The sequence below is a fragment of the Globicephala melas genome, chromosome 19 (genome assembly GCF_963455315.2).
Source record: "Globicephala melas chromosome 19, mGloMel1.2, whole genome shotgun sequence".
Lineage (NCBI taxonomy): Eukaryota > Metazoa > Chordata > Mammalia > Artiodactyla > Delphinidae > Globicephala > Globicephala melas.
The window spans coordinates 48,226,107-48,252,980 of record NC_083332.1 but is presented as its reverse complement, the minus strand read 5'-3'; the positions used below and the strand labels follow the sequence as shown (position 1 = coordinate 48,252,980).

The window sequence follows — 26,874 nt, the reverse complement described above, 5'->3', positions numbered from 1 at the left end:
TACATATGGCATCAGGGTTTGAACCTGTGTCGGTTTCCTTACAAAGCCTAGCCTCCTTTAGGGAAACAATATTATTTTCTAAATGTAGATTAAAAATGTATGCAGAAGAGAGCTCAAAGCACTTCATATGTTAACTTACATCAAGAAACATAAAAAGTTATGTTTTAAAATTACTGTACGTCATTAGTCTAATACATCATCGTTTGAAAGATAGACTATTTTTATGCATCATTGTTGTATGAGAGTCTTTCTAGCCTTTGTGGTCCCTGGTTCCTGTGGGGTAGATTCTAAATCCTCAGAGTTTCATGAGTAATGAGAGTGTCTTAGTTATTCATGAGCCCCTTGGATAACCCCTAGGTTTATGCTAAGAAATGAGCTGACTCAGGATGGGGGCTGGTCACCAGAAAGACCAACCACGTGAAGACAGGGCTGGGGCTTGGAGTGAGCCCGACCTTGGGAGAGGGGAGGGCTGGAGATTTGAGTTCAAGCACCTACCTGATCAATGATTAAATCGGTCAAGCCTACGCTATAATACCTCAATAAAAACTCTGTACTGAAGCTTCCTGATGGATGAACACACTAATGTGCTGGGAGGGTAACAAGGATGCTCCCAGACCTCGCCCTATGTGTGTCTTCATTTTGCTGGTCCTGATTTGTATCCTTTATACGAAAATTGTAATCTTAAATACTGCTTTCTTGTGTTCTGTGAGATATTCTAGTGAATTATTGAACCTGAAGGGGTCATGGGAGCCCCCTAAATTTTTATCCAGTTGGCCTGAAGTGCAACCAGAGTGTAAAGTCAGGGTGGTCTTGTTGGAGACCAGGCCCTTTAAATTGTTTGTTTGTTTGTTTAATTTTTATTTTATATTGGAGTATAGCTGATTAACAACGTTGTGTTAGTCTCAGGTGTAATGTCCTTTAACTTGTGAAGGAAGTTTGTGCAGACTCTGCGTGGTTAGTGTCAGAACTGTACTGCAGTAAACCAGATGGCATTGTAACAACCATTAAGAAAGAAAAAACACTGCCAGTTAGACTATGACCTACCAACAACTGTAAGATACACACTGATTTTAGAAGTATTAAAATGTAAAAACAAAACAAAGTTTTAATAAAAACAAATTACTTAATGTGTAACACATTCTTTTAAAGCTTTAAAATACTACAGAAATATGAAACACAAAACAAAAATAATCCTTTTCCTTCCTCAGGGTTAATCAGCTCAGTATGTATCCTGAAACAGGACTTTTCATTCCACTTTTACAATATCAAAATATGGTAAAACAAAACTATAGTGACTTGTTAAGAGGTCACCCAGCAAGTCAGTGATAGTAAAGGAATTAGAACTCAGGATCCCAAATCCTGAGGGCATAATTTTCTGTTAGATATATTTTATCTGTTCTTAGCTTATCTTAAAAGATAGTGTATCAACCACAGAAATCTTAGTCATTTTGATGACTGAAAATAAAAGTAAAGATATGACCATGAGCCAAAGGGCACTTCATTTTGTTACATGTGATATTTTTACAACTTTTCAAAGAGAAGGCAATGACTACACTAAGCTTCACTACTGAGTCATCTGTCACTTTAACAGTCCAATAAAACAGACAGACCAAATAGTATCATGTAAAGGGCACTGGACTGGGAGACAGGATACTTGTGTTCCAACTAGAGCACTAGCACCAGGCAGCTGCAGGAATGTGCTTTGGACCTGACCTCTCCAGGCCTCTGTTTCACATCCATAAAACGAAAGAAAATGGTTTCAGTGATTCCCATGGGGAAGTTACTGGCCTTTTAGGTAGGACAATTCTTTGCTGTACAAGATGGTCCCACACATTGAGGACATTAAAGCTCCCTGTCCCGAATGCTGACCCTAGATGCTGGTAACCCTCCCCTGTAGCTGTGATAACCAAAAGCCCTGCCCCCACACGTATTTCCGGATGGAAAGGGCAGTGGATGGTGAGGCTGGTAGGTTGGGTTCATTTTACTAGTAGGCAGCAGTCTCCAGCCTTTTTGGCACCAGGGGCCGGTTTCGTGAAAGACAATTTTTCTACGGACCGGTGGCAGGGAGGCTGGTGGGGGGCAGCGGGAGGGGGTTCAGGCGGTAATGTGAGCAATGGGGAGCAGCAGATGAAGCTTCACTCACTCACTGCTTACCTCCTGCTGTGTGGCCCAGTGCCAGGGGTTGGAGACCCCTGCTAGTAGGCATCTCTCTTAGGTTCCTTCAAGTGCTAAAATTCTATAAACTAGTAATCCCTCTGTTAAATTCAAGTGACAAGTCCATGATTAAAAAAGAGTAAGGAAAGAAGGAAATCATGGATGATTTAGGAAAAACATGGGGTAATTTTAGTGCCAGTAATCCCATTTCTAGGACCTAGTTCACGGAGATCAACAATGTAAAGAGTCATGGGCAAAGGTTTAGTCATCACACTACTTCTAAGGGTTGAGTGACTTGAAACAACCCAAACAGGTAACACTTATTGAGCACTTACTAGGTCCAGGCATCATTTTAAGAAGTTTACTTCCTTGCTCCTCAAAGTGTAGCACATCACTTAGGAGCTTAATAGAAATATAGACCCATAGGCCCCACCCCAGAGCCACTGAATCAGAATCTGCATTTTAACAAGCTCCCCAGCTGGACATTCGAGTTTAAGAAGCGTTACAAGTATTAATTCACTTAATCTTCATAACATGTATAATCTATTTAATCCTCGTGATAACTCTATAATGTAGATATCATCATCCTCCATTGTACAGATTAGTAAACTGAGGACAAAGCGTTAGGCAACTTGCATAGTAACACAGCCAATTTGAACACACACACTCTCAATCCAGAATCCAAGCTCTACACCATTACTGCACATAATTTCTCAAATTTTAAACAAGTTATAGTATATGCATAAAATAGAATATTCTGTAGTTATTAAAACTGGTATCTAAGGAATTTTTAATGACACAAGGAAATTAATTGAAGTAAGCAGTAAATAAAATTGAATATATGGTGTGGGTCCAAATACGTAATTTAAAAAAATTACACACACACACACTCATTTTGAAAAAGATCTGGAAAAAAAATGTCAGCATGGCGGGGGAAGGGGGAGGTAATATATGGAATCTGGTGTCAGAATGCCAGAGTTCAAATTCCAGCTCTACACTTACCAGCCAAGTGATTCTAGGTGAGATGATTAACTCTTTTAAGACTCATTTTCCTCATCTATAAAATAGGGAAAGTATTTACCTCACAAGATTGTTATGAGGATTAAGTGAGATAATCTACAAAAAGCATAAGCAATGAAAATTATTTCTTTATACTTTTTCATTTTTCCAAAATTTCTACAATGAATATAAATCACACTTCATTAAGCAGCAAAAAATGTTATTAAAAAAAGATATTGTGTTAGACTGTCAACTATCTTATGAAGAGCTATTACAAAGAAAGTACCTATTCTTCTGATGCGATAAACGTAAGACTGAACTCAAGCAATTAACCGTTGAGTAAGAGGTCTAAAAAAGATCTTTAAACAATTATGATTAAATAGTGAAACTGAGCAAGGCACACTGTGCCAGTTCCCCTCCGGGAGGGCCTTTACTCGGAAGGAAGTCCACCATCTATCATGAATGATGTCAACATTCCAACTGCTTGGCAGTACCTGCCTGGCCTTGAACAAGTTACTGGACCTCTCGAAGAGCCTCAATTTTCCTCATTGGAAAGGAATAACCCTACCTCTCTTAGAGTTACTGTGAGGATTTAATGAGAAAATGTGCATAAAGCAGTAAGCGCGTTAACTAGCAAAAGAAAGCACTTAATGTTAGCTAAAATATATCATCATCATTTCTTTGGCTGGCTGAGGCTTCTTGAGCTCCTATTCCAGCGATGAGAATATATTCGGATCTCAAATAATGTATGATCGCACTTCTATGTGGAATCTAAAAACACAACAAACTAGTGAATGTAGCAAAAAAGAAGCAGCCTTGCAAATATAGAGAACAAACTAGGGGCTACCGTGGGGGGTGGAGGAGCAACACAGCCGGGGCGGGGGGTGGGGGGGTGGTGGAGGCGGTAGTGGGAGGCACAAACTACTGGGTGTCAGACAGGCTACAAGGATGTAGTGTACAGCACAGGGGATACAGCCAATATTTTATAATAACTGCAAATGGAGTGTAACCTTTAAAAATTGTACAAATTTTTTTAAATTTTTTAAAAAAGAAAATATATTCATATCTTCAAACCACAGTTCAACAGTGTTTTCATTATTTTATAATCAATTATGTTTTCAAAGAGCTATTTCATTAGAAATTATCAAGGCTACAGGACTAAAAAGAGACAAACTCTCCATTTTAAGTACAGTTTAGATTCACTAAAGTAAATTGTATCACATTTGGATTCTTAGCTACACAACTAGTAGTAGCAAGCCAATTCAAGTGGGGTTTTCTCCACTTTTCTAGTATTTTTGTGTATACACACATTAGTATACAGATGAGTAATAAGTCTTAGGTTTAAATACTTGAACTCCGTCAATCACTACCAGCTATAATGTAGGTCAAGGCTTTCCACCTGATAAAATTAGATCGGAATCAGTGTTAAGATTTAGAAAAGCCTAAGGGTCACCCAGTCTGATCCTTTCGTTTTACAAATGGATTTAGGAAATGTAGTTAACTGGTGAACAAGGAAAACATTCAAGTGCTAGTCTACTTTTTCAGGAATTAGTCCAAATCCTAAAGGAAAATAATAATAAACCCCAGTTTAGACTTTAAAATGATATCAATGTTTAGCTCAGCTAAAGGTGTTACTATCATCGCCACATTTTTAGGTGTAAGTGGGTGCCTCCTTTCTCACTTTCAACAGTACTGAATCCACAGTTTTGAATTCTGTTTTGAGACATTTATTTATTACAGGGAAAGGGAAGGAGAGAAAGTCAATGGTCAGGCACTTAAGGAGCTCTTATTTGAGGTCTAACTCAAAGAACTAATAGTTTTTTTTAAAAAGCTGAATCAGGGCTTCCCTGGTGGCGCAGTGGTTGAGAGTCCGCCTGCCGATGCAGGGGACACGGGTTCGTGCCCCGGTCCGGGAAGATCCCACATGCCGCAGAACGGCTAGGCCGGTGAGCCATGGCCGCTGAGCCTGCGCGTCCGGAGCCTGTGCTCCGCGACGGGAGAGGCCACAATAGTGAGAGACCCGCGTACAACAAAAAAAAATTAAAAAAAAGATTTTAAAGAAATTAAACCTATGAAAATATGCTCAACCTAACTCATTAATATAAATGAAAATTAAAACAAAATAACAAAATTCCTATCAGATTTGCAAAAATCTAAGTCATCAGCCTTGAAAAAAGAGTTGTCCTTGGAATGCTGAATTTATGATTCTCTAAAAACTGTTGACAATCATTTCTATTCACAATCAAGTATGTGCTCGTGCATGAGGATGTGTCTGTATATGTAAAATTTAACGTATTCTGGAGAAAGTAAGGGGGAAATAGGTATACTTTGATATTATTCATCGAAGTATAAGTTCTATGAAGAGGAATTTGACAAAATCTCTCAAAATTAAACATGCACATACCCTTTGAGCCAGCAATTCCACTTCTAGGACTTTACCCTACAGATGACTTCCACATGGGAGAAATATCACAGGTACAAGGATATTCACTGCAACAGTACTTGTAGTAAAAAAACTGGTAACAACTTACATGTCCATTAATAGGAGACTAGCTAAAATTGTGGTAGATTCATAAAATGAAATACTATTTAGCCATTAAATAAAAGAAAATTATATAAACATTAATATGGAAAGATTTCTAAGAGATATTAAGTTGACATGTTGCATGTAGCACCATTAGTTTTAAAATTTATATACAAATAATGACACATACTCATGCATGACCATAGGTACTTCTCATTCTATTTCCTTTTATACATTTCTATTTCATTCTGTTTATATGTATTGCTTAAAAACTTTAAAAATATTTATTTTGGGCTTCCCTGGCTGCGCAGTGGTTAAGAATCTGCCTGCCAATGCAGGGGACACAGGTTCGTGCCCTGGTCCGGGAGGATCCCACAGGCCACAGAGCAACTAAGCCCGCAAGCCACAGCTACTGAGCCTGTGCTCTAGAGCCTGTGAGCCACAACTACTGAAGCCTGTGCGCCTACAGCCCGTGCTCCACAACAAGAGAAGCCACCACAATGAGAAGCCCGAGTACCGCAACGAAGAGTAGCCCCCACTCACCGCAACTAGAGAAAAGCCCGCGCACAGCAACAAAGACCCCAATGCAGCCAAAAATAAATAAATTTAATTTTTTAAAAATCTTTAAAAAAAAATTTATTTTAAATTTAGATATCCGACCTATGATATAATCCAAATGAAGTAATTATCAATTTTTCCTTCCTTTTCCTTTAAAAACTGACAGTTTTTAAATTCAAGAATCCTAAGTCAGCATTCCAGGGAGAAATCTTTTTTCAAGCCTAGTGACCCCATAACCATCATCAGCTCCAGCACGAATGAGGTCCTAAAGCCCACTTCCAAGCAGAAACACATGTGACTTATACTGCAGGAGAATTAGTGGTAAAACTCTGACCTCACCTGACCAGGTCTCCATGAAGCTGCAAATAAAGACGTTCCCTTCCCTCTCCAGCACAAATTTCTGACGCTGGCGTGTCTACTGTGCAAAGGACAAGATGTAAGTCGGAGGAGGAGGCAGTGGCAGAGGCGCTGGCTGCAGCGGCCGTGGCAGTGTCTGCTCCGTACAGGTAAACACAGCCTCTCTTCACATCTTCTCGCAGCCAGTCTCTCTCTCGAGAACCAAACCTACTTCTCCTATTCAGACAACGTCTGCTCCCATTGCGTTTCATAGTTCTCTAAAAACGTCAGGAAAAAGAAATCATTAGCTCAAATGTCTGACTGAATTAGACACATTCAGTCTTCAGCCCACCTTTCCACTCCGTAGTCACCAATACTTGACTCAGTACCGCCTCCTCTCACAGAGCCTTCTGCACCTGCCATGCCCAGCCCTAAACTGAAAATTTTCATTCTCTTTACTGCTAGCTGTTCATGTCTCTGTCCATCATCTTTTTTTTTTCTACTTTTACTTTTTTTTTACTTTTTTATTTTTGGCCACGTCAGGTCTTAGTGGCGGCACACGGGAACTTCATTGTGGTGTGCGGGTTTTCTTTCTCTAATTGTGGCGCACAGGCTCCAGGGCATGTGGGTTCTGTAGTTTGAGGCGCATGGGCTTAGTTGCCTCGTGGCATGTGGGATCTTAATTCCCCAACCAGGGATCGAAACCCATGTCCCCTGCATTAGAAGGCCGATTCTTTACCACTGGACCACCAGGAAAGTCCCTGTCAGTCATCTTCTGATCTTTTTTTTTCTTTATGTTTTCATAAAAATGTCAAGAACAGTAGTGTACCTACTACCTAATTTTCACAAGCTTTAATATTTTGCCATATTTAGTTCAGATCATTATTCTAAAGAACATATATATGATATATCCTTACATATATAGCTAAAGCCACCTACTACCTAAAAAAATCCCATTCACCTCCCTCTCTCCCCAGAAATAAACACTCTACTATAGTGTTTATCATCCCATGCATTTTTTTTAATTTCTGATTTTTATTGATTGATTGGTTGATTGATTTTTGGCTGCGTTGGGTCTGTGTTGCTGCGCATGGGCCTTCTCTAGTTGTGGCGAGCGGGGGCCACTCTTCGTTGTGGTACACGGGCTTCTCATCGTGGTGGCTTCTCTTGTTGCAGAGCACGGGCTCTAGGTGCGTGGGCTTCAGTAGTTGTGGCATGTGGGCTCAGTAGTTGTGGCTCACGGGCTTAGATGCTCCATGGCATGTGGGATCTTCCCAGACCAGGGCTCAAACCCGTGTCCCCTGCATTGGAAGGCGGATTCTTAACCACTGTGCCACCAGGGAAGTCCTCCCATGCATTTTTTATGTTTGCCATATAAGTATATATCTATAAACTCTATATAGTATTGTTTTACATGATTTAAAACTTTATCTAAAACCTAACATACTTATGTTTCACCCTGCAATTTTTTTTGTTTGATTCAACATTGGTTTAGAGATGTATCTATGATTAATACACCCTGCTCATTCTCTTGAATAACATTCTATTATACAAATACACTGAAATTTATCCATTCTCCTGCTGAGGGCATTTAGTTTGTTTCTAATTTTTCAGTGTCGGAAACAATGCTGCAATAAACATTTCTGTATGTCTCCATATGCAAACTGAAAGTTCCTCTAGGGTCCTAGTCCTCTGCCTCATATCCCAAATAAGGAACTACAGAATCACCACAATACTGCACAAATATTCTTTCCATTATCCTCATGTTTCAAAAGAAAAATTACTGTTGCATTTGATAACTTAGGTATGCATATACATTGTGAAGTCACATTATCTCAGAGCAAAAACAACTGCTACAGCAATATAACAAGTTTCTAAAGATCAATATTTACCTGCTCTATTTTTTTTAAATGGGCCATTTCTATTCCCATTAATAAAAAACTAATTTCCACACACAATTACACTGACCCACCTTTCTAGGGCCACTCCCCACTGTATGTCACTCTGTTTGTCATATCCAACTCCCCGAACACACCAACTATTCCACAATTCTGTGACTTGCCTGAAATGTCCTTCTCCATCTTGTCCATCTGAGTAGTTATTCTTCAAAATTACTCAAACGTCACCCTCTCTGTGGAGCTTTCCACGTCTCCCATCCCTGCTTTCTCCTACTAATTAAAAAGAATTAATAACTCTACACTCTCCTCCACAGAACTTCTTCACCTTAAACATACTTCCATTCCCATGTAAATCACAATGAGTTTTTAATTATTTATTTGGTATTTCTTCTTCTCTTATACACTGAGAACCTATTACAGTACCTTAGCACCTGGGTGGCCCAGAGATGCATGCAGAACTCAGTGATGTCACAGACATTTATTCCCAGTCTGTACTTTAGCCTAATTAGCTTTAGCAAGAAGTTGAACAAACTTGGGGAAAAAATCTCCATTTTTATAGGAAACCCTATCACCTTTCCTCTGTATCAGCCACAAAGTAAATAAAATACTTTTGCTACTATTCCTCATTGGAAAACAGAAGTATCTATAAATAAAGCAAATATTATTTTTGTAATTACTGAGATTAAATATTTGAGGATAACTGTAGCGCCTAAAATTAAATCTCTGAAGATGATAAAGAAAGGGGAAGGAAAAGTTAGAAGGTATTCCCCACATGGAGAAAAAGAAAAACAAGAAATCAAGAATGGCTTCGTTGTTTAAATTTATGATAATAGATGAATCGATCATTTTACAGATCTTAGGGATTTAAGTACAGCTAATCAAAACCATGAGGATTATTACTGATTCTAACTTTAGATAAATAGGATAAACCCCTGCTACAAGTGGGAACTAGGCGTCTTTCTTCTCATAAAGAGCATTTTCTCAAAGCTGAACATCTCAGAATTAACAAAGGGCTTTTGAGCACATATTTTATAAACACAGGGACCATCATATTTGCACCACTAAATAATCTTAACCACTGCATAATTAGACAGTCATTTTAAATATTCCTTATTTTTTAATCTTTGGTAAAGGTCAACTGAACCATCTGAAAACAGTATTCTATACAGTGCAGTAACATTTATACAAGGAAGCTCTGCATTCTGCACTCAGTGGAGAGAAATTTTGCTCACTGCTATTAAGAGAGGGCCAGTGGACACCACTCCACACATCCACCGAAAAGCTTCTTTAAAAAAACTTTTTAAGGTCAAATAATATCCCACTAACCTTATCAATCTTAGAAAAGTCAAGGCAGACCCCAGGAAGTATTACATTAGTTCATCCATGATTCTTCTTCTGTGAGGATTTTTAACAGTCATTTTTTAATGTGTATATCTATTTCCTATACATACATAGGGCTTCCCAGGTGGCGCAGTGGTTGAGAGTCCGTCTGCCGATGCAGGGGACACGGGTTCGTGCCCCGGTCCGGGAAGATCCCACATGCCGTGGAGCGGCTGGGCCCGTGAGCCATGGCCGCTGAGCCTGCGCGTCCGGAGCCTGTGCTCCGAAACAGAAGAGGCCACAGCAGTGAGAGGCCCACGTACCGCAAAAAAAAAAAAAAAAGACTATACATGAAGTTTTAAGAACTTTTACACTGTTGAAACCCATGTGTTGTTGGTCAAAGAATGTATCTCCTGTTTATATGATATATTCCACCCCATGAAAATAAACTGCTGAGTTAGAACTTTAGTAGATATCATTCTCTTAAACCTGTTCAATGGGCATTTAACGGCCTAGATACCAAACAAGCATAGCCTTCTGGTAACAATCTAGATGGACTGTTTATCTATCATTAGTTACTGCTGAATTATCTAGTGCTTCCTTCTCCACTGCCTAAACCATCAGGTAAATGTTGGAAAGGTCACTTCTGTCCTCTGAGATGCTTGCAGCTTTTAGAATCACTATTCCACTGGAAATGCTAGATGGAGAACACTTTATTTCCTCCCTTTACTCATTTATATAAGAACTATTGACAAGTTTCTCTAAAAGGGAACATAACTATAATCACCCTCACATCAAACAAGTGTATAAAGAGCACATTTAAGACTTAAAGGTATTTCTAGAAAGCCGAAATCTTCAGAGTAAGCCATGATTTAAGTACCCACTTCAGTTTTACACTTTAAACCCTCTAAAAATGAGGGCTCTGATCAGTTCAAAGGTGATAAACTATTAAACACCCAATGAACTAACTCTAAGGTATGCATGGTAGAACAGGATCTACTGAAGTAACTCTTCATACTTAGTGAGTTCTACTAGACTGTGAAATATCCTGAAGTAGGAGATACGTTTCTGCATTCAGAACTGTAGAATATGGGCTCATCTCTAGGAATATACATGCTAAGGAATATTTTGGAAGGGGTGGATGAGATAAAGAGGGGAAGAATATTTCACTTCATTAAAATCTTTTTGGTAGTAATTGATTTTAAAAGCCATACAAACACATTATTTTGATAAAAACCTGAAACTATTATTGAAAAAACGCATCTCACAGAATCCACTGACTAGATTAATTATAACTTCATTTCTTCTACAGAGTAAAAAAAAAAAGAAAAAAAAACCTCTCCAAATTTCCAAACATCTGGAAATTTCTGCTTCAAGGATACTCCTAATAATCTTAAAGAGTATTAAAAATCTCATACTTATATTCCAACTACAGTTATAAAGGACTATATTCTAAATAGCAATTTGCTGTGGAGAATAGGGAACCCTCTTGCACTGTTGGTGAGAATGTAAATTGATACAGCCAGTATGGAGGTTCCTTAAAAAACTAAAAATAGAACTACCATACGACCCAGCAATCCCATTACTGGGCATATACCCTGAGAAAACCATAATTCGAAAAGAGTCATGTACCAAAATGTTCATTGCAGCTCTACTTACAATAGCCAGGACATGGAAGCAACCTAAGTGTCCATCAACAGATGAATGGATAAAGAAGATGTGGCACATATATATACAATGGAATATTACTCAGCCATAAAAAGGAACAAAACCGAGTTATTTGTAGTGAGGTGGATGGACCTAGAGACTGTCATACAGAGTGAAGTAAGTCAGAAAGAGAAAAACAAATACCATATGCTAACACATATATATGGAATCTAAAAAAAAAAAAAGAAAATGGTCAGAAGAACCTAGGGGCAAGACGGGAATAAAGATGCAGACCTACTAGAGAATGGACTTGAGGATACGGGGAGGGGAAAGGGTAAGCTGGGACAAAGTGAGAGAGTGGCACGGACATATATACACTACCAAACGTAAAATAGCTAGCTAGTGGGGAGCAACCACATAGCACAGGGAGATCAGCTCGGGGCTTTGTGACCACCTAGAGGGGTGGGATAGGGAGGGTGGGAGGGAGGGAGATGCAAGAGGGAAGAGATATGGGGACATATGTATAACTGATTCACTTTGTTATAAAGCAGAAACTGACACACCATTGTAAAGTAATTATACTCTAATAAAGATGTTTAAATAAATAAATAAATAGCAATTTGCTAAATAAATCTGAGGGCAGATTTTGAATCAAATTTTCCAGTAGGCTATACGGTGGACCTAGATCTAATCTGGCTAAAGTTACACCAGTTTAGCTATATTAGCCTTTTTATGATGATCTATACTCTTTGACAATAATGATGTTCATGATCTGGTATTAAGTATAGAAGAGTTACAAAAAAGAATGGTAAGCCTTTTTAAAAGGGTTTTCAGAAAAGAACATGTAGGAAACTATGGCTTTCTTCCCGATTCTGAAAGTCTTCTACTTACATATTCCTTTCCAGTTTCACCTGACACAAAATTCAGCCACTCAGCTACTGAAGGGAACTTCTGTCTGTAGAACACACCGCACCTATTCTTCACAGCCGATCCCATTTATTTGCAAGGATGCAAAGGTCTAAGACACTGTGAGCCTCCCACATCACCAGCTCAGCACTATAATCAAGATTAATTTCTGGACTCTTTCTAATGGTCCCCAGATTGGAAACCCACGGAACCAGTGGTAGGTTGGACCACTTCCTGGAAGTGCAGGAAGGTCGAACCCTTCAAAAAAGATCCTCATTTCTCAATTCCTTCCCTCCCACAACTCACTCTCTCTCCACCAAAAAATAGTTGTAAAAATAGCCAAGGCTGTTTACCTTCTAGGCCAGAGGGCATTACCTATCTCTCAGACCTGCCCTTTCCTGATAAGCCAGGCCAGCAGAACTTTTTTAAGTTCATTCACAATTTACATTTTTGTGACCTTACAGTTTTAAGTAAATATCCAAAAGCCTTTGAGTAATTATATTTAATTAAAATATAATTTTGATATAAATTATATTTAATATAATGTGATTATATTTAATATAAAACATGATTAAAGTAAATATGTATAAGGTCTATGCAGAAGTGGAGATAAACTATGAAAAGTTATTTCTTTAAGTTGCTGCATTAAGACTGGGAGGTAGCAGCAGAAAAAGTTTTATATTTTAGAGTTCTAATTTATGTTGTTTCATGGATTCACCAGATGCTTCAAATCTATTATTTTTTTCCAATGTTGTTGTTTCTTTGTGATGCCCTACGTATAATCTTAGTAGCGAGTATACAGTCGCACCCTCAATCCCAAAGAACAACTATTCCTTAATGAATTTTTAAACATTATGTATTTTCATTGTTTTGCAAAGTAGTTTTGAAACACGTCAAATTTAAATTTTCTTTTCTCTCTTCCTTTTCTCTGGCAAGTTTTAAAGCCTGCTGATTCCTCTTCTAGAACTTTAGAAGGAATTCCACTCCATCTCCAGGACACCTAGTTTACATATCTGACCTACAGAAAAATTTCTCTCCAACTATTTCGAAGGCTAGTAGAAAACTCCATCCAGTGTGTCTCCCACAACCCCTCCTTTTAACCACCTTCACTGTCCCCTTCCCACCCTACAATTCCTGTGCATTTTAACTTCTTGTCATCACCTTCAAGACTCCACTCCCCCCCTTGCCTGCATCTGCCTTCACTCCTCCTACTCCCCCCCAATTCCTGCCAAAAGCCCCGTTAGCTGCCTGTTGCATAACTGCTCCCCCGTCACCGTCTCTCTGGATTGTCAGCCCCACTCCCGCCAGCAGGAATGCCCCTTTTTGTCCAACCCCTCCTCCCTTCTGCAACACGCCCAGCGATTCCCCGAGATTAAGCTCCTCCGGGGATTCTCACTCCAGGCCCGCGCTCCGGAGCGAGAAGCGGGTCTTAACTTCGGTGGTAAGCTCCGAGGGCAGAGGCGGCCCACTCCAGCCGGCGCAGCCCCAGCACACCGCAGCGTCCGGCCAATCACCGCCGCCATCCTCCCGCTGGGGTGATGTCTTCAGGTGTCCGGGGAGAAAGCCCTGCGTACTATAAGCTCCGCTGTCGGGCCAGGAGCCGCCGGCCTTGGGGCCCCGTGCGCAACCGGGGGAGGCAGAGACGGGCCCCGGGGTCCCAAAGGAGCCGAGTGGCGGCGGCGACCGGGTGGACGCCGGCCCCAAGGCGTGGGCCTGCGAGGCCGGTGGCACGCGGCCAGGGATGGGCAGCGGTGGGGACGGAGGCGGCCGCGGCCTCGGCGGGGGCCAGCTGCAGAGGCCTCCGCGGGTGCCGCGGCCCCTCCAGCCGGGTTCTGGGAGCGACTGAGCCGCAAGGCTGACTGACCGACGCGAGGTGGGGGTCGCCGGCTGCCTCGGCCACCGCGCGGGGTAGGGGCGGCCTCTGCCCGCTTTCGCTCCCTCCCCAACCCGCCCGCCCACCTCACCTTCAGGACCCGGATCCCGCCCGGCCGGCGGCTCGCGGGCGCTTCGGGCGGCTCCGGCGGTTCGAGCGGGCCCGCGGGGCCCGGCTCCACCTCCCCCATCTGCGGCTGGTGGAGGCTGCACAGGGACGCCCGGCCGGCGCTACGCCGCACGGAGCCTCGGCGGCGAGCGCGAACAGCCTGCGGCCCCGCCCCCCGCAGTCCGCCGGCCCCGCCCCCTGCCGCCCTGCCCGCCCTGCCGGCCCTGCCACCCGCCGCCCCGCCGGCCCCGCCCCACCCGCAGCCGTTTCGGCCCTGCGTAGCCGCGGGCCCGGTGCGTCCTGGGCGCTGCGAGCCGCAAGCCGCTGGGCGGGCTGCCGGGGACCTCGCGGGCGGAGCCCGGCGCCACCGCAGGGCTGGGCCTCCGTTGTCGGCAGCCCTCGGTTTGGCGGACTGAGGTACAGGGAGGATTATTTGCTGCTGTCCCCGCCTCCGAAGTACGGGCTGGACAAGGAAGGGGGGGTGGAGGGCTGCACCTGTCAATAGTGACGCGAGGACGCTGCCCTCCGCCAAGGGTGCCTCTTATAACTGACCTTTCCCAGACCTTCCCTCTGTACTTCAAAACCGGATGCCTATATTCAATATCCTATGATAAAACATAATGGAAAAGAATATGAAAAAATAATGTCTATATATTTATAGCTGAATCACTATGTTGTACAGCAGACATTAACACAATATTGTAAAACAACTATGCTTCAATTAAAAAAAAAACTGGACTGTCACCCTCACGTACAAAGCCACTGAACGAATTGTTGAGAATACTCACCTTAGCAAGGCCCTTTCTCTTCCTTATTAGAGATGCTCACGGCCTTCTTCAGCAAATTCGACCCCACCTCATGTACAAAATGTCATCTCACCTCCCAGCCACTTTTAATTTCTCCTCATTTAGTAAAATTATCAGAATATTGTTCTCTGCTTCAAGCAGTAATGTGGTCTGGTCTGAAAGCCATTTTATTATTTGCAATTCTAGTTCAGAAAATTTTTATTATTTTCTTTTAGTTCCTGCAGTGATAGTTTTGTGACTGGTCAGTGGGCCAAATCAGACAGCCAGATTCCAAATTTCAGCTCTACCTCTTATTATTAGATCTATACCCTGTGCTATTTTATCTAAGCCTTTGGTTCTTAGCTGTGAAATAGAAATTAGTCTGTATAGTAGTTATTATGAAGATTTTGCAAATGCATACAAAGTGCTTGACACATAGTAGTGATTCATAGGTGTCACTATTATTCTGAATTTCCAAATTTAAGAGACACTCAATTCCTTAGAGTCCTCTTGTTAATTCTGCTCTAAATTGTCTTAGGAAACCTTCTAGACCTCTGGATTTTTAGGTCTCCCCCTCCTACACAGGTGTTGAATCTTCAGGCAACTTCTAAGGAATTAGCAGAAAAAAACAAGTTCTTGTGCTTTGAATAATTGGTATCACCTATTAACCATTGCTTCAGCTTGCCTAGTACAGACCAACTATATGTTAAGAATATTTTAATTGTAGGTTTAGAACAAGAGAGTTTGACATCTGTCAGTACAGTCTGTTCCCCTCTTCTATGTATGCGTTTATAGATATTTTAAATTCCAAGACAAAATTTGACTCTTGCGAAGATTCTGACTCTGTACAAATTATTTCTTCTGTGAAAGTTTGGTCACTACCTTCTCCCCTCTCATGAGTTACTTTGTATATACCAAAATTCCAATCTGCAGTCATCTTCATTTCTTTGTCTCATTTTAGTGAATTTAAAATGATGTCTCTGTGAGTCTGGTGTGAAGTGAAAAAAACTCTTTAAGTTGTCTACCTCCTGGGTTTTCCTTCTACCCTGAAATTACTTTCAAGAAAGCTACTCAAAGTAAAGTAGTTGGATTCCCATTTCAGTGCTTATTGGGTAACTTCTTCCAGCAAGAACACTGGTATGTAAGGGATAAGCACCAATATGGAGACAGAAGTGGAGTTGACCAAGGGCAGACAGGCAGAGAAAAGAATGAAAATGTGGTTCAGAATTAAGTGCTTCTAAAAGCCTGTTTCTTGAGGTACTACACATTACATTTTCCAGATCTCATGAGCAGAAGCTCTTTATTAGTTTATCATCTGAAGGGGAAGGATCCTGTCACACGACCAGCATTTGAGTTCATGCTGGGGAACAGCAGTGGTAGATGATTTTTTTTTTTTTGTAATTAATGGGAGAGTGGGCTAAAGCATCAATTCAGAATACAAGCATATGCTAAAAGTTATGTATTTACTACTTCTTCAACAACGTAGTACCTCTTTCAAAAAGAGAACAAAAAAGCTAGGAGCCCAGGTGTTGCAGGGGATAATTTATGACGCAGCTCTCTTTAAAGGTCTCCATGGTTTAAGACCCAATTCAGTTAAGTGGTGACAACCAGTTGATTCTGAGTTTTCTTTTCAGATCATGTATTGCCATTAACATTTTATACTGTTTCAAAGGTCACATATTCATGTTCTCCCCCAGTTCAAGGCAGTGTGCATTATGTATGCCTAGGGTTATGTAACTACAATTTCTAGAAATGGTAAACAGCTCAGACTAACCCTAAAAATAAATTCCTCTGGGATTTTTTGTGCAAATATCCATCTGCCCTCACTGCAGGTTCATCATTACAAAAATCAGTTTGAATCAAGCCAAGAGACAGATAAGTCATTAGACTCCCTCCTTTCTGTATCCTTCCTGTAAGTGCATACCTCTCTTTCCACCTGGAAGGGGTTGGGGAGGGACACACACACACACTTTATCCCAGGAGCTCTTCCTAATCTTCACTACAAAATGGAAAGAAGGTCTGGAGAAGGAGAGTTCACGTCTGTAAGATTTTGGTAGAGGAGCCATAAGAGCTTACTACATTTGCTTCTTTATAGCTAGTTCCCACTCCTTTGATGATCACAAGTCATCTTTAGGCCTAAATCCTTTGTTATTTCTACCACAGATTGAGCAGATTTAGATCTTCCTTATTTTAGTTTCAAATAAACAGGCTGTATTTACCTGGCTTCCAGGTTTGAAGGATTTTTTTTCCTTGAACATTTTTGTATTGTTGAATATGGGGACAACTGAACTAGGGAAGGAAATAGCATGAAAAATACTTTAAAAAAGTGATAAAAATTGGGCTTCCCTGGTGGCGCAGTGGTTGAGAGTCCGCCTGCCGATGCGGGGGACACGGGTTCGTGCCCCGGTCCGGGAAGATCCCACATGCCGCGGAGCAGCTGGGCCCGTGAGCCATGGCCGCTGAGCCTGCGCGTCCGGAGCCTGTGCTCCGCAACGGGAGAGGCCACAACAGTGAGAGGCCCGCGTACCCCAAAATAAAAAAGTGATAAAAATTAATTTGGTCCTTCTGGATGGAAGTTCAAATCTGAACACTATTCACTGTATTAAGTAAATGTCTAGAGTCTGTTACTGGCTAACGTTTTCTACTGCAGCTTTTATATTTTCCTCTCGTTACATGGAGATGAAGGTGTCAAGTAAATTTAATATTAGAAACAAAGATGAATTTTAACTAAGCCACATATAAGATTATAGAAATGTCACTTATCAAACAGCACCAAAGGGCACTTCTGCCTAAATTAGATAATTGCCAAGGCCTACTTCCTTCTACTTCTCAGTTAGGGGGCTAACTATCACACTCTCCCTCTTTTCAATAAGGGACTATCAGGGATCATCTGAGTACTAGAACACATAAGCTCCCAACTTTCAACCACTCTCACTTCTATGGAAGAGTTCATATAAAATAGATCATGAAACAGAATTCATTTGGCTGGTCAAGCCTTCCTCTTCTTAGACACAGATAAACTTGAACAAGTCACAAATAGACGCTTTAAACTAAAAGTTCATGACCACCTCTAACACACAATTCATCTTGACATGATTTATTCGCCTTGTTTGAGAATTCACCCATGTGGAGAATACCAGCATGGAAACAATCACTAGTTAAAATTTCCAATTGCACTTTTCACTGTCTGTAACTTCAAGTTTTTAAAAATTTGTTCAAGTTCCTCTTTTGGTGAGATTTCTGTGTAAAAGGAACATTAACAGGTCAGTAAGTTTAGCTCAAAGCTCTGGAATAAGAACTCATCAAAGGCTTCTCTAATCCACTTGTAAGAAGTGAGGAAGCAAAATTTAAATCATTGAGTATTGACTTTTTATTAGTCACTGTTCATAATTTGTTTCAACCAAAAGACAATACACACAGCAGAATTCTAATGCATCCCATGTAAATGTTTACATCCATTTCATTCCTCTCGCCTCTAAGACTTATCATTTAATTTAAAATTTTTTTTACATCTCAAAAATATGTCTGCAATAATTAGAACTTCATTAGCCGTCCCGCCTGGAAACAGCCTTTTAATATTTTTACAGTAAAGAAGATGTGATGGGGCTTAATGAAAATGTAACTTACAACATTATGCAAGAAAAGGGACTATACAGGGACATAGTGGGAGTTCACAAAGGAAAGAGTTCAGAAGCTCTTTCCCATGAAGCCCCCAAAGAGAAAACAAAAACAAAACACACAAAGCGCAACAGCAGGTTCCAAAAACAAAAACAAAAACAAAACTCCAATGTTCCATGTTGAAGTCAGAATCAGCCTCGTGGAAGTTCAAGAAGCAACTGTGCATGCTGCTTCAGCCTTTTCTTCTGTTTGAATGTTCCAGGTCCTGGAACCCTGTAGATGGGACCCACTCACCGCTATTGCTTGAAAAAGAGTTATTCACTTCCAGTTCTACAAGCAGGCCCACCCTCCTGAGCCAGAGCTGGTCAAAGCATTTTAAACTTCAGGACTTTCTGAGCACGTCTCTTTTCAGTGATCCTCCCCATTCCCAAACTCCTGAGTGCACAGACGTGTACCACCTCTCCACCAACCACAAAGCTCGTGAGTATCCACTTTTTGCTCTCTAGCTCACTCTCTGTTTAGGACAATGTGGGTAGTACACATTCACTAGAAAAAAACATACGCATTCAAACTTTCCTTCCCCTAGTTCTCATAGCCCAAATATTTTCCAATGCAGAAGATAATGAAGTTGAACCTTGAAAACAGTATCCCCTAATTTCCAACCTCTCAGAACAACATAAAAATGGAAAGCATGTTATATAGTAGACGGAAATACTCAAACCGTTAGTGCTAGACAGTTTTCTTATATAAATGGGACAAACAAGGGGTATGAAGCACATCTTTAATCTACAAGAGGGAAGAATCCCCTCCCAAATGTTACAGTGAGGAATGTTTCTTTAAATTAGAAAGACCTTAAAATGAACAGATAATCACTATACAGAGCATGAAACATTCCATGGCTGTCCAAATTACCTCGAGGTAACAGCACCGGAGCATAGTGGGAGAAGCTTCTCGGGTAGAGCACCCTTCCTACAGTTTTCTGAGATTACTTAGACGAATTCTCCTTTAGGATTACTGTGGGGGTGGGGAGGGAGTACAGAATAAAAACTACTCTGGAAGAGGGGAAAAAATGAGGTAAAAGTGCATGTGAAATTGTCCAAGTAAGTGTGTTTAGGCTCACTGCTTATCACCCTGGAGTTATGAAAACAGCCATGGAAATCACCCTTTCCTCACAATGGCTCTGAAGTTGTAAATCTAAACAATTTTGCTCCCCCGTGAATGGTTATACTAGGGAAAGAAATAACTGAAATGTGCAAGTATTCATAGAAATTAAGAGAGTTCTCCTTTAGCAGCACGGCCAAATGAGAGGAGAACGAATTCTGATCCTAGAAACTAAGGCACACTGAAGCTTTCAAAGATCCAATCATTTGAAACAGTCTTCACAACCATCAGTATCCTAGGCAGTTAGTTACCTGGCCGCTAGTCCTTCAATACGGTGCTCAGGTTCACTCTCTGGAATCATTTCATATTCTACACAGCACCCTTTGTGTTAAGGCCATGATTTTTACTCTGTCTAGACAAAGCTATGGATGATCACATAACTCTACCTCAAAACTACATTCATGCAAGGAGACACTTTGTTCTGAGAGTAGACCCTTTCCAGCCCCATTAGCTAGCACTGTCTCATAGCATGATCTTCAGCAAATTTCTGAGATTCAAATCAGTTCAACTAAAGAAACTTGAGCTGGTTAACTATAAACGTGAGAGAGAAAATAAAGCCTCAACCACAAGAGGAATGTTAGACAAATTCTATTCAAGAAATCCACCAATATTATGTTAATCCTATCACGTTTCACAGCATTAAGTATCCATCCAATGAAATCAGTCTGCAAAGAAACCTTTAAAGACTATTTTTCATCACACAGGCAGAGCAGTTGTTTGAAACACACACTAGACCACAATTACTTTACTGAAAACTACGCACAAGGTAATAACCTGTTCTTGACTCAGTCAACCATTTACCCAGTAGAATAAGTTTTAGCAAATCTTGCTCTTAAATACTAAAATAAGACCAGAAAATTCCCCCTTTGGAGCCTTTAGTTCAACTCCAGTTTGTCAAATGTTAGGAATAATCTAGCATCTGATACAGAGCTAGATTTGACAAGACACTGAAGATTTTAAGTAAAGGCTTGGTGAAATGGAGGGGGAAAAATGGATATCTGTATCCAGTTTTAAGACCAAAGCCAAAGTGGTCCTTATACTGTACTCAATACAGTAATGATTGCAAATGTTTTAAGAGCAAGGTGGGCCTGACTTTTCCTTTTCTTTAGTACATCAGACATGGTACCTGTGCACCTGAACATACACAGTACATTCAACACGTGCCACAGGAGAGTCACCTTACCTCATGCCAGCAACTCAGTGTTAAGGTTTGATAACATGAGGGTCCTTTCTAAAAGCACTCGGTACTCTCACTAGTTTAAAAAGCTCCAGATCTCAAGTCTTTGATGCAGATACTCATAAGATTGGCCTCTCTTGAAAGACCAACTTCTCGCACTCAGGAAAGGATATTCCTACCCTATGGTGTCTATAAGAGTTCCTCTGACATAGGGGGCAAGGAAGCTACAAGGCTTCATTCCAACACCATAAAGTACGATATAGGAAAGATTTCATTAACTGCGTGGTCTTTATTTCAGTGCCAGTGTTACAGATACAACACAAATGTTCCAGTTAGAAGAAGGAATTCAAACGGAATGCCAAGGTCCAAGCCAGGCTCAGGAAATAAAAAGGGAGATTTGGAGTAATGGAGAAGATGACTCCAATATGCTCTAGAGTGAATCAGATACTCACTCTTCCTGTGGGCAAAGGTGCTTTTGTTAAGGAGTCTGTACTTTAAAAGTGGCAAACTCCTCTTTCCACCCATTTACCATAGTTCAGGCAAGTCATGGGTTTGGGAGAAACTTTAAAATTTGTAGTGGGAATAGGGGCATTAATAACTATTAATATACCTTTTGTAAATTGTCCACTTTGCACTTTAAGGGGAATCAATTTTGAAAATCATGGAGAGTACTCATGACTACAGCTAAAGAATGCAGAGAAAGGGGGGCTGGAAGAGCCTTTGAAGTTTCTATTACAAATAGAGCACCATATCCTTCATGCCAAATCTAAACAAAAGCTCTTTTTAACTGCATCTGTCCAGTGTTTACAAATAACCTTTCAAGGTCTGACCAGTTCTTGGTAACAAACATACATACATGTGTGTGTCTGTGTGTATACAGCAATGCACAGAAAAGGCTACCAGGAGCCTAATGCCTCTTTCAAACATTGGGGGAACCGGTAGAAAAAGGCAGGGCTCCCTCATGTCCACCGTTACATTTCCGTTCTCAATGCCAGATGTAAAAAGCGCCTGAAGATGGTAACCCAGCTAGTGAGGAGTAAATACCCCACCTCGCCCAGTCCACAGAGAAACACAGTAAAAAGAAGGGGCAACTCTTTGCTGCAGAGACAGAGTGAGTGTCTTCTTGCCATGAATTCCAGTCCTCTCCTCCAGACCAGCTGCTTATTTCCTCAGGGGCTCAGGGAATGTTGATTCTGGCTGTAAATGTAGGAGGGGTGGAGAAGTGCAGAAAAAGGAGAGGAGGAGGAAGAGTGCAAAGTAGCCTCCAGAAGCAGCCGGCCTCAACAGTGGAGGAGAGGAGATTAGTCTTTAACAATGCTTCAAGGTCAGCAATAACTTTAGGAAAATCCTCCTCAACAGTTCTCTTCAGCTCCTCATGCCCATGGTACAGTTGTGGGGGACTTGCAGCGATCATAATCTCCTTCCCAGAGTTCCTTTGATTGAGTGGGATAAGAATGAGAATGGTGCTGGACCCTCATTGCCAGGACTGAGGGGGAAAGTTGTTCACCTCTGCTAGATCTTGCATTGCTGAGCCCTTGTGATTATATGTGAGCTTGATCCGCATTCGCAGCTGTTGCTGTCAGAAGAAAAGAGAATAAAAAATTACACACTGAAATAAAATCTTTAGAATCTGTACAGTCTACAAATAGACTTTTAATCTTAGAAAACACATTATTTTAAAGCAGAACTCTCTTAAAAATGAAACACAGGCAAAAAACAACAACAAAAACCACCTAATACTCTAGCTATTAGCCAACATCATGCAGTCAAGTAGAGAAAATGCATCTCCAGAACTCACTGTTGGCTTCAATCCTAGAACCACATTAACAGGACAGAACCACTCAGGAGTATTTTCACAGAAACATTTGCTAAGTGCTTTTCTCAAGATTCAACCCTTGTATCCAATTTTCTAGAAAAATGAGGTAAACGTACTCATCTTATGCTCTACATTCAGATATACTGGTTGCTTTGTCCCCCTCCCCATGCAAAAACCTAGACTTTTAAGCCTCTAAATAGAGAAATCTTTAAATGTGCATTTTAAAGATTTTTTTTTTTGATGTGGACCATTTTTAAAGTCTTTATTGAATTTGTTATAATATTGCTTCTGTTTTACGTTTTGGTTTTTTGGCCATGAGGCATGTGTGATCTTAGCTCCCCGACCAGGGATCACATCCCCACTCCCTGCATTGGAAGGTGAAGTCTTAACCACTGGACCGTGGGGAAGTCCTCTAAGTGTGCATTTTAATGAGATACCACTAAACCATTTTGTGTGTCTGGGCTTCACTTATTATCTACAAAAAAACAAGGAGGTTAGACCAGACATTTAAAAAGATTTCTTTTCTGCTGTGAGTCAGAAAAACCTTTGAGAAACAAAGCAAATTTTATTTCAGGGAATATGCTTACACCTTGCTCAGATAATGTCTTCAACTGTGCTACTCACCTTCTGTGGGTTCAGAACTTTAATGACTTGTGTGATGGTCCCCGTATTAAATGCTGGGACGATGCTGCTGCTAGGAGACAGAAGCTGCAGCTGGAATGTCTGGGGGGAACAAAGGGCACTCTTCAGAAAAATACACTTAACACTATGTCAGAGATGTCAACAAATACAGTCAGACACGCAGATGATGGTTCAATTACCAGATTTACCTACTACTAAATTCTATTTGTTTTTCAGATATCAGCAGTTCACAGCATGTGGGCTATCACTTCATGGCATTTATAAAACGCCATTGTTTCTAGCAATGAGCTACTCTTTCCTTCCTGGTAGAAGCAACTTTAGCCTACCACTTTTCAAAAAGTAACCAATTCTCGTTCTGGCAACCTCAGTTAATAGTAACTGATCAACTATGTAACTAAAAAAACAAAACAAACAACAGCAACAAAAAAAATGGGTCCCTGCGGTTAAAAAAAACTAGAAAGAAATGAAAAGCTTTCTAAAAATAGTAAACCAGCACACTAGTCACCAACTACACGCCTTCAAACTTTTGTGTATTTGGACGGTTGGGATCAGAGACTTGAACCTTTGTTTTCTAAAGCCTATATAATCTGGAATGTGTCAAGGGTTACTCCTACAGGACAGAGGTAAAGGAAAAGCTGAAAAAAGCCAGTTTGTTAATACGTATGTGGAACACATCAGGATCTCTACATTGGGGACACAAAGCCCTAACAGAAAAATTATGTGCAGAACTAACCCATACAGCAAAAGACCTGGAAAAGCCAAACACCATAATTTATTGAGTGCTGGTGGATTTTGTTTGTTTGTTTACAGGGAAGAGAGATAAAAGAGCTGTGAGCAAGACAGGTAAGTCATAGTTAGCACTATATAGTATGTATGCAGCTATTTTACAGACTAGGGTTACAAAAATTTTCCTGAAAGTTTAGTCTCCTAAAATATTAGAGAGAGAGGAGAATTAGAGAGAGCGAAAGAGAAAGAAGAGAAGAGGGGGAGAGAGAAAGAAAGGGATGGAGGGAGAGAAAAGAGAGAAGGGCAAAGGGAAAAGAGAAAGAGAGGGAGGGAAGGAAGAAAGGAGGGAAGGAGGTTCGTGGGTCTAGGTCTTCTCTAAGGCCAAAAATTATAAAAGCAGAAATTTAATCTCAATGCACAGGTTTATTACTTTGGAACTTATTCATAAGTCTACTGTCAAGATAAATTATGTAAGCTAAAATTCATTTATTTACATTTATTTCATTAAATGTTAGATGGCATCAACTGTAATTCACACCATTATTTTATATACCACTGAGAAAGAAAATAGGCTGCCAATGAAACTATGACAAGGGTATCAATTTTAAAATGTACCTCAATTTCAGAAATAACAAAAAGTAAAAATAGTATTAGTAGAATCTACGAAATACAACGTTTTGAAGTTCAAGATACATCATGATATGCAAATAGGCATTGTATAGTACAACACCAAGAAGAAGGCCATACTTTAAAGCAGAGACAGTATGTTGCTAGAACCGCAGAGTAAAATAGTAAGTATAAAACTCTAAGTTGTAGCAACTAACGTTTACTGAGCACCGAACATAAGAAAAGTGCTTAAAACAGTACCTGGCACATAAAACTCATTTATTCCTCAAAGGAACCCTATGAATTAGATATCACGATGACACACCCCCTTTGCAAATGAAGAAACTGAGGCATAGAGATTAAGTAACCTGCTTAATGTCATACAACTAGTATTGAAACCACTAACTCTACTGCTTGTAAAACATCTACATTATTCTGACTCCTAAAAATCCAAGTAAAGAAGGTTGCAAAGTCAGCAGTAACCACAAGTAAAAGGTCTTCAATTTCCAAAATTGTGTTGTCTGAATGTCATACTTCACATGTCACTGAAAAGCTCAGATTAGCCTAATCTATCCCAGGGGTTGGTAAAATATGGTCCATGGGCCAAGAATGAACTGACACCTCTTTCTGCAAGTGTTTTATTGGAACAGAGCCACCACCTTTATATATCGCCCATGACAGTTTTGGCACTATGACAGCATATAGCCTAAAATACTCACTATCTCGTCTTTTACAGAAAAATTTTGCCCACTCCTCATTCTACATTTTCCTTTTTCAAAACTTTTCATTATTCAATGATGAACATAAACACTCCTTAAACTAAGATTTGGTATAAACAAAACTTCAATTTACAAAAACAAGCAGTCATTGCATCAATAGTAAACTAGATGTTAATGAAGGAGGAATGGTTCTCTCACATTATCAAGAGGCAAAAACTTTTAATTCTGATCCAGTGACTAGAAGAGAATATCAAATACATGAAGTCTCTCATCTTGATTGAACTTTAATTCCACATTACAATTTGTGCTTTTTAGGTCTTTACCACTGTACTACTGAACCCCAACCTATCCTCAGTGCCCTGAGCATTAATGAATCACCTTGTAGAATTCTGCTCTGTCGCTATTAGGCTGCCCTTCCTTTATCCATTGTAGACAATACTAACTGTAAGAATATTTTTGACTAAGCAGAAAGTATTCATTAAAAATGACATGCTTAGTTAAAAAAAAAAAATGACATGCTTTAATGAACCATAATAGTTAATTACTGTTAGTTTGAGTTAAATCTGCAAATTTAGTTTAATCTCTGAACATTAAAATATATCCCTTACCAAATACATAAAAAATAATCAGCCAATTTTTAATTCAAGGAAAAAGGCCAAGAAGACAATTATAGTACCTTTGGTACTGCAGCCTGGAAAACAAAGTCCGTCATGTCCAGCTCTGTGCTGTTGGAGGCCTGTATCGTTATCACTGTGACACTGGGGTTGGTGTTTGACCGTTCAAAGGTGAATTCTATCTTCAAGCCATTCTTACTGTATGCTGTGATGGAGGGGATGCCTGGGAAAGCACAGGGAGATCAGTCTAATTGTAGTCAGCCTAATGCTTGCAAAATTATTACTTCCTTTCTTCAACAACTATCTCTCATTGCTCTAATGATGATAACACCAGTGATCGTACCTGTAGCAATGTCATTGAAGAGAGGCTGTGATGAAAGCCCATCCAACAAGAAGGGGGGCTGGGATATCTGTGGGACTGAGGCAGGGGCGGGAGCAGCAGCTGGAGCACCTAAATGAAACATCCCAAAGTTAGGTCAATCTTAGCCAGAATGACAAATCTCACCAAGAAAATATGGAAGAAAATTATCATGATCTCAAATTAAGGGAAGGATGCCTTAAACAAGATGCAAAAATAACTAAAAATTCAAATACTTTAAAATGAATAACTTCTGTTCATTAAAAAAAACCATAAAAAAATAGACCAAAGGCAGAAGAAAATGTATGCTACAAAATAACAAATGGATG

At 40.4% G+C, this 26,874-nt stretch overlaps 2 protein-coding genes across 3 annotated transcripts in view; both read right to left on the bottom strand.

The window, feature by feature from the left end:
- Positions 1–14,440, bottom strand: part of PHLPP2 (PH domain and leucine rich repeat protein phosphatase 2) — a 72,927-nt gene extending 58,487 nt beyond the window's left edge. The window contains exons 1-2 of one of the 2 annotated variants that reach the window (XM_030863437.2): positions 14,307–14,440; positions 6,575–6,849 (exon numbers count right to left, since the gene is read on the bottom strand). In XM_030863437.2, coding sequence (XP_030719297.2) covers positions 6,575–6,849; positions 14,307–14,405 — 374 coding nt within the window. In that variant the 5' untranslated portion in view covers positions 14,406–14,440. Of the gene's footprint in view, positions 1–3,156; positions 3,204–6,574; positions 6,850–14,306 lie in introns of those variants that run through there. The other variant, XM_030863443.2, reaches the window with a different exon arrangement.
- A 4,014-nt stretch (positions 14,441–18,454) lies between these two features.
- AP1G1 (adaptor related protein complex 1 subunit gamma 1) overlaps positions 18,455–26,874 on the bottom strand; it is an 88,826-nt gene continuing 80,406 nt past the window's right edge. Inside the window, exons 20-23 of the mRNA XM_030863448.2 lie at positions 26,531–26,638; positions 26,250–26,410; positions 23,505–23,603; positions 18,455–22,640 (exon numbers count right to left, since the gene is read on the bottom strand). Coding sequence (XP_030719308.1) covers positions 22,539–22,640; positions 23,505–23,603; positions 26,250–26,410; positions 26,531–26,638 — 470 coding nt within the window. The 3' untranslated portion in view covers positions 18,455–22,538. The remainder of the gene's footprint in view (positions 22,641–23,504; positions 23,604–26,249; positions 26,411–26,530; positions 26,639–26,874) is intronic.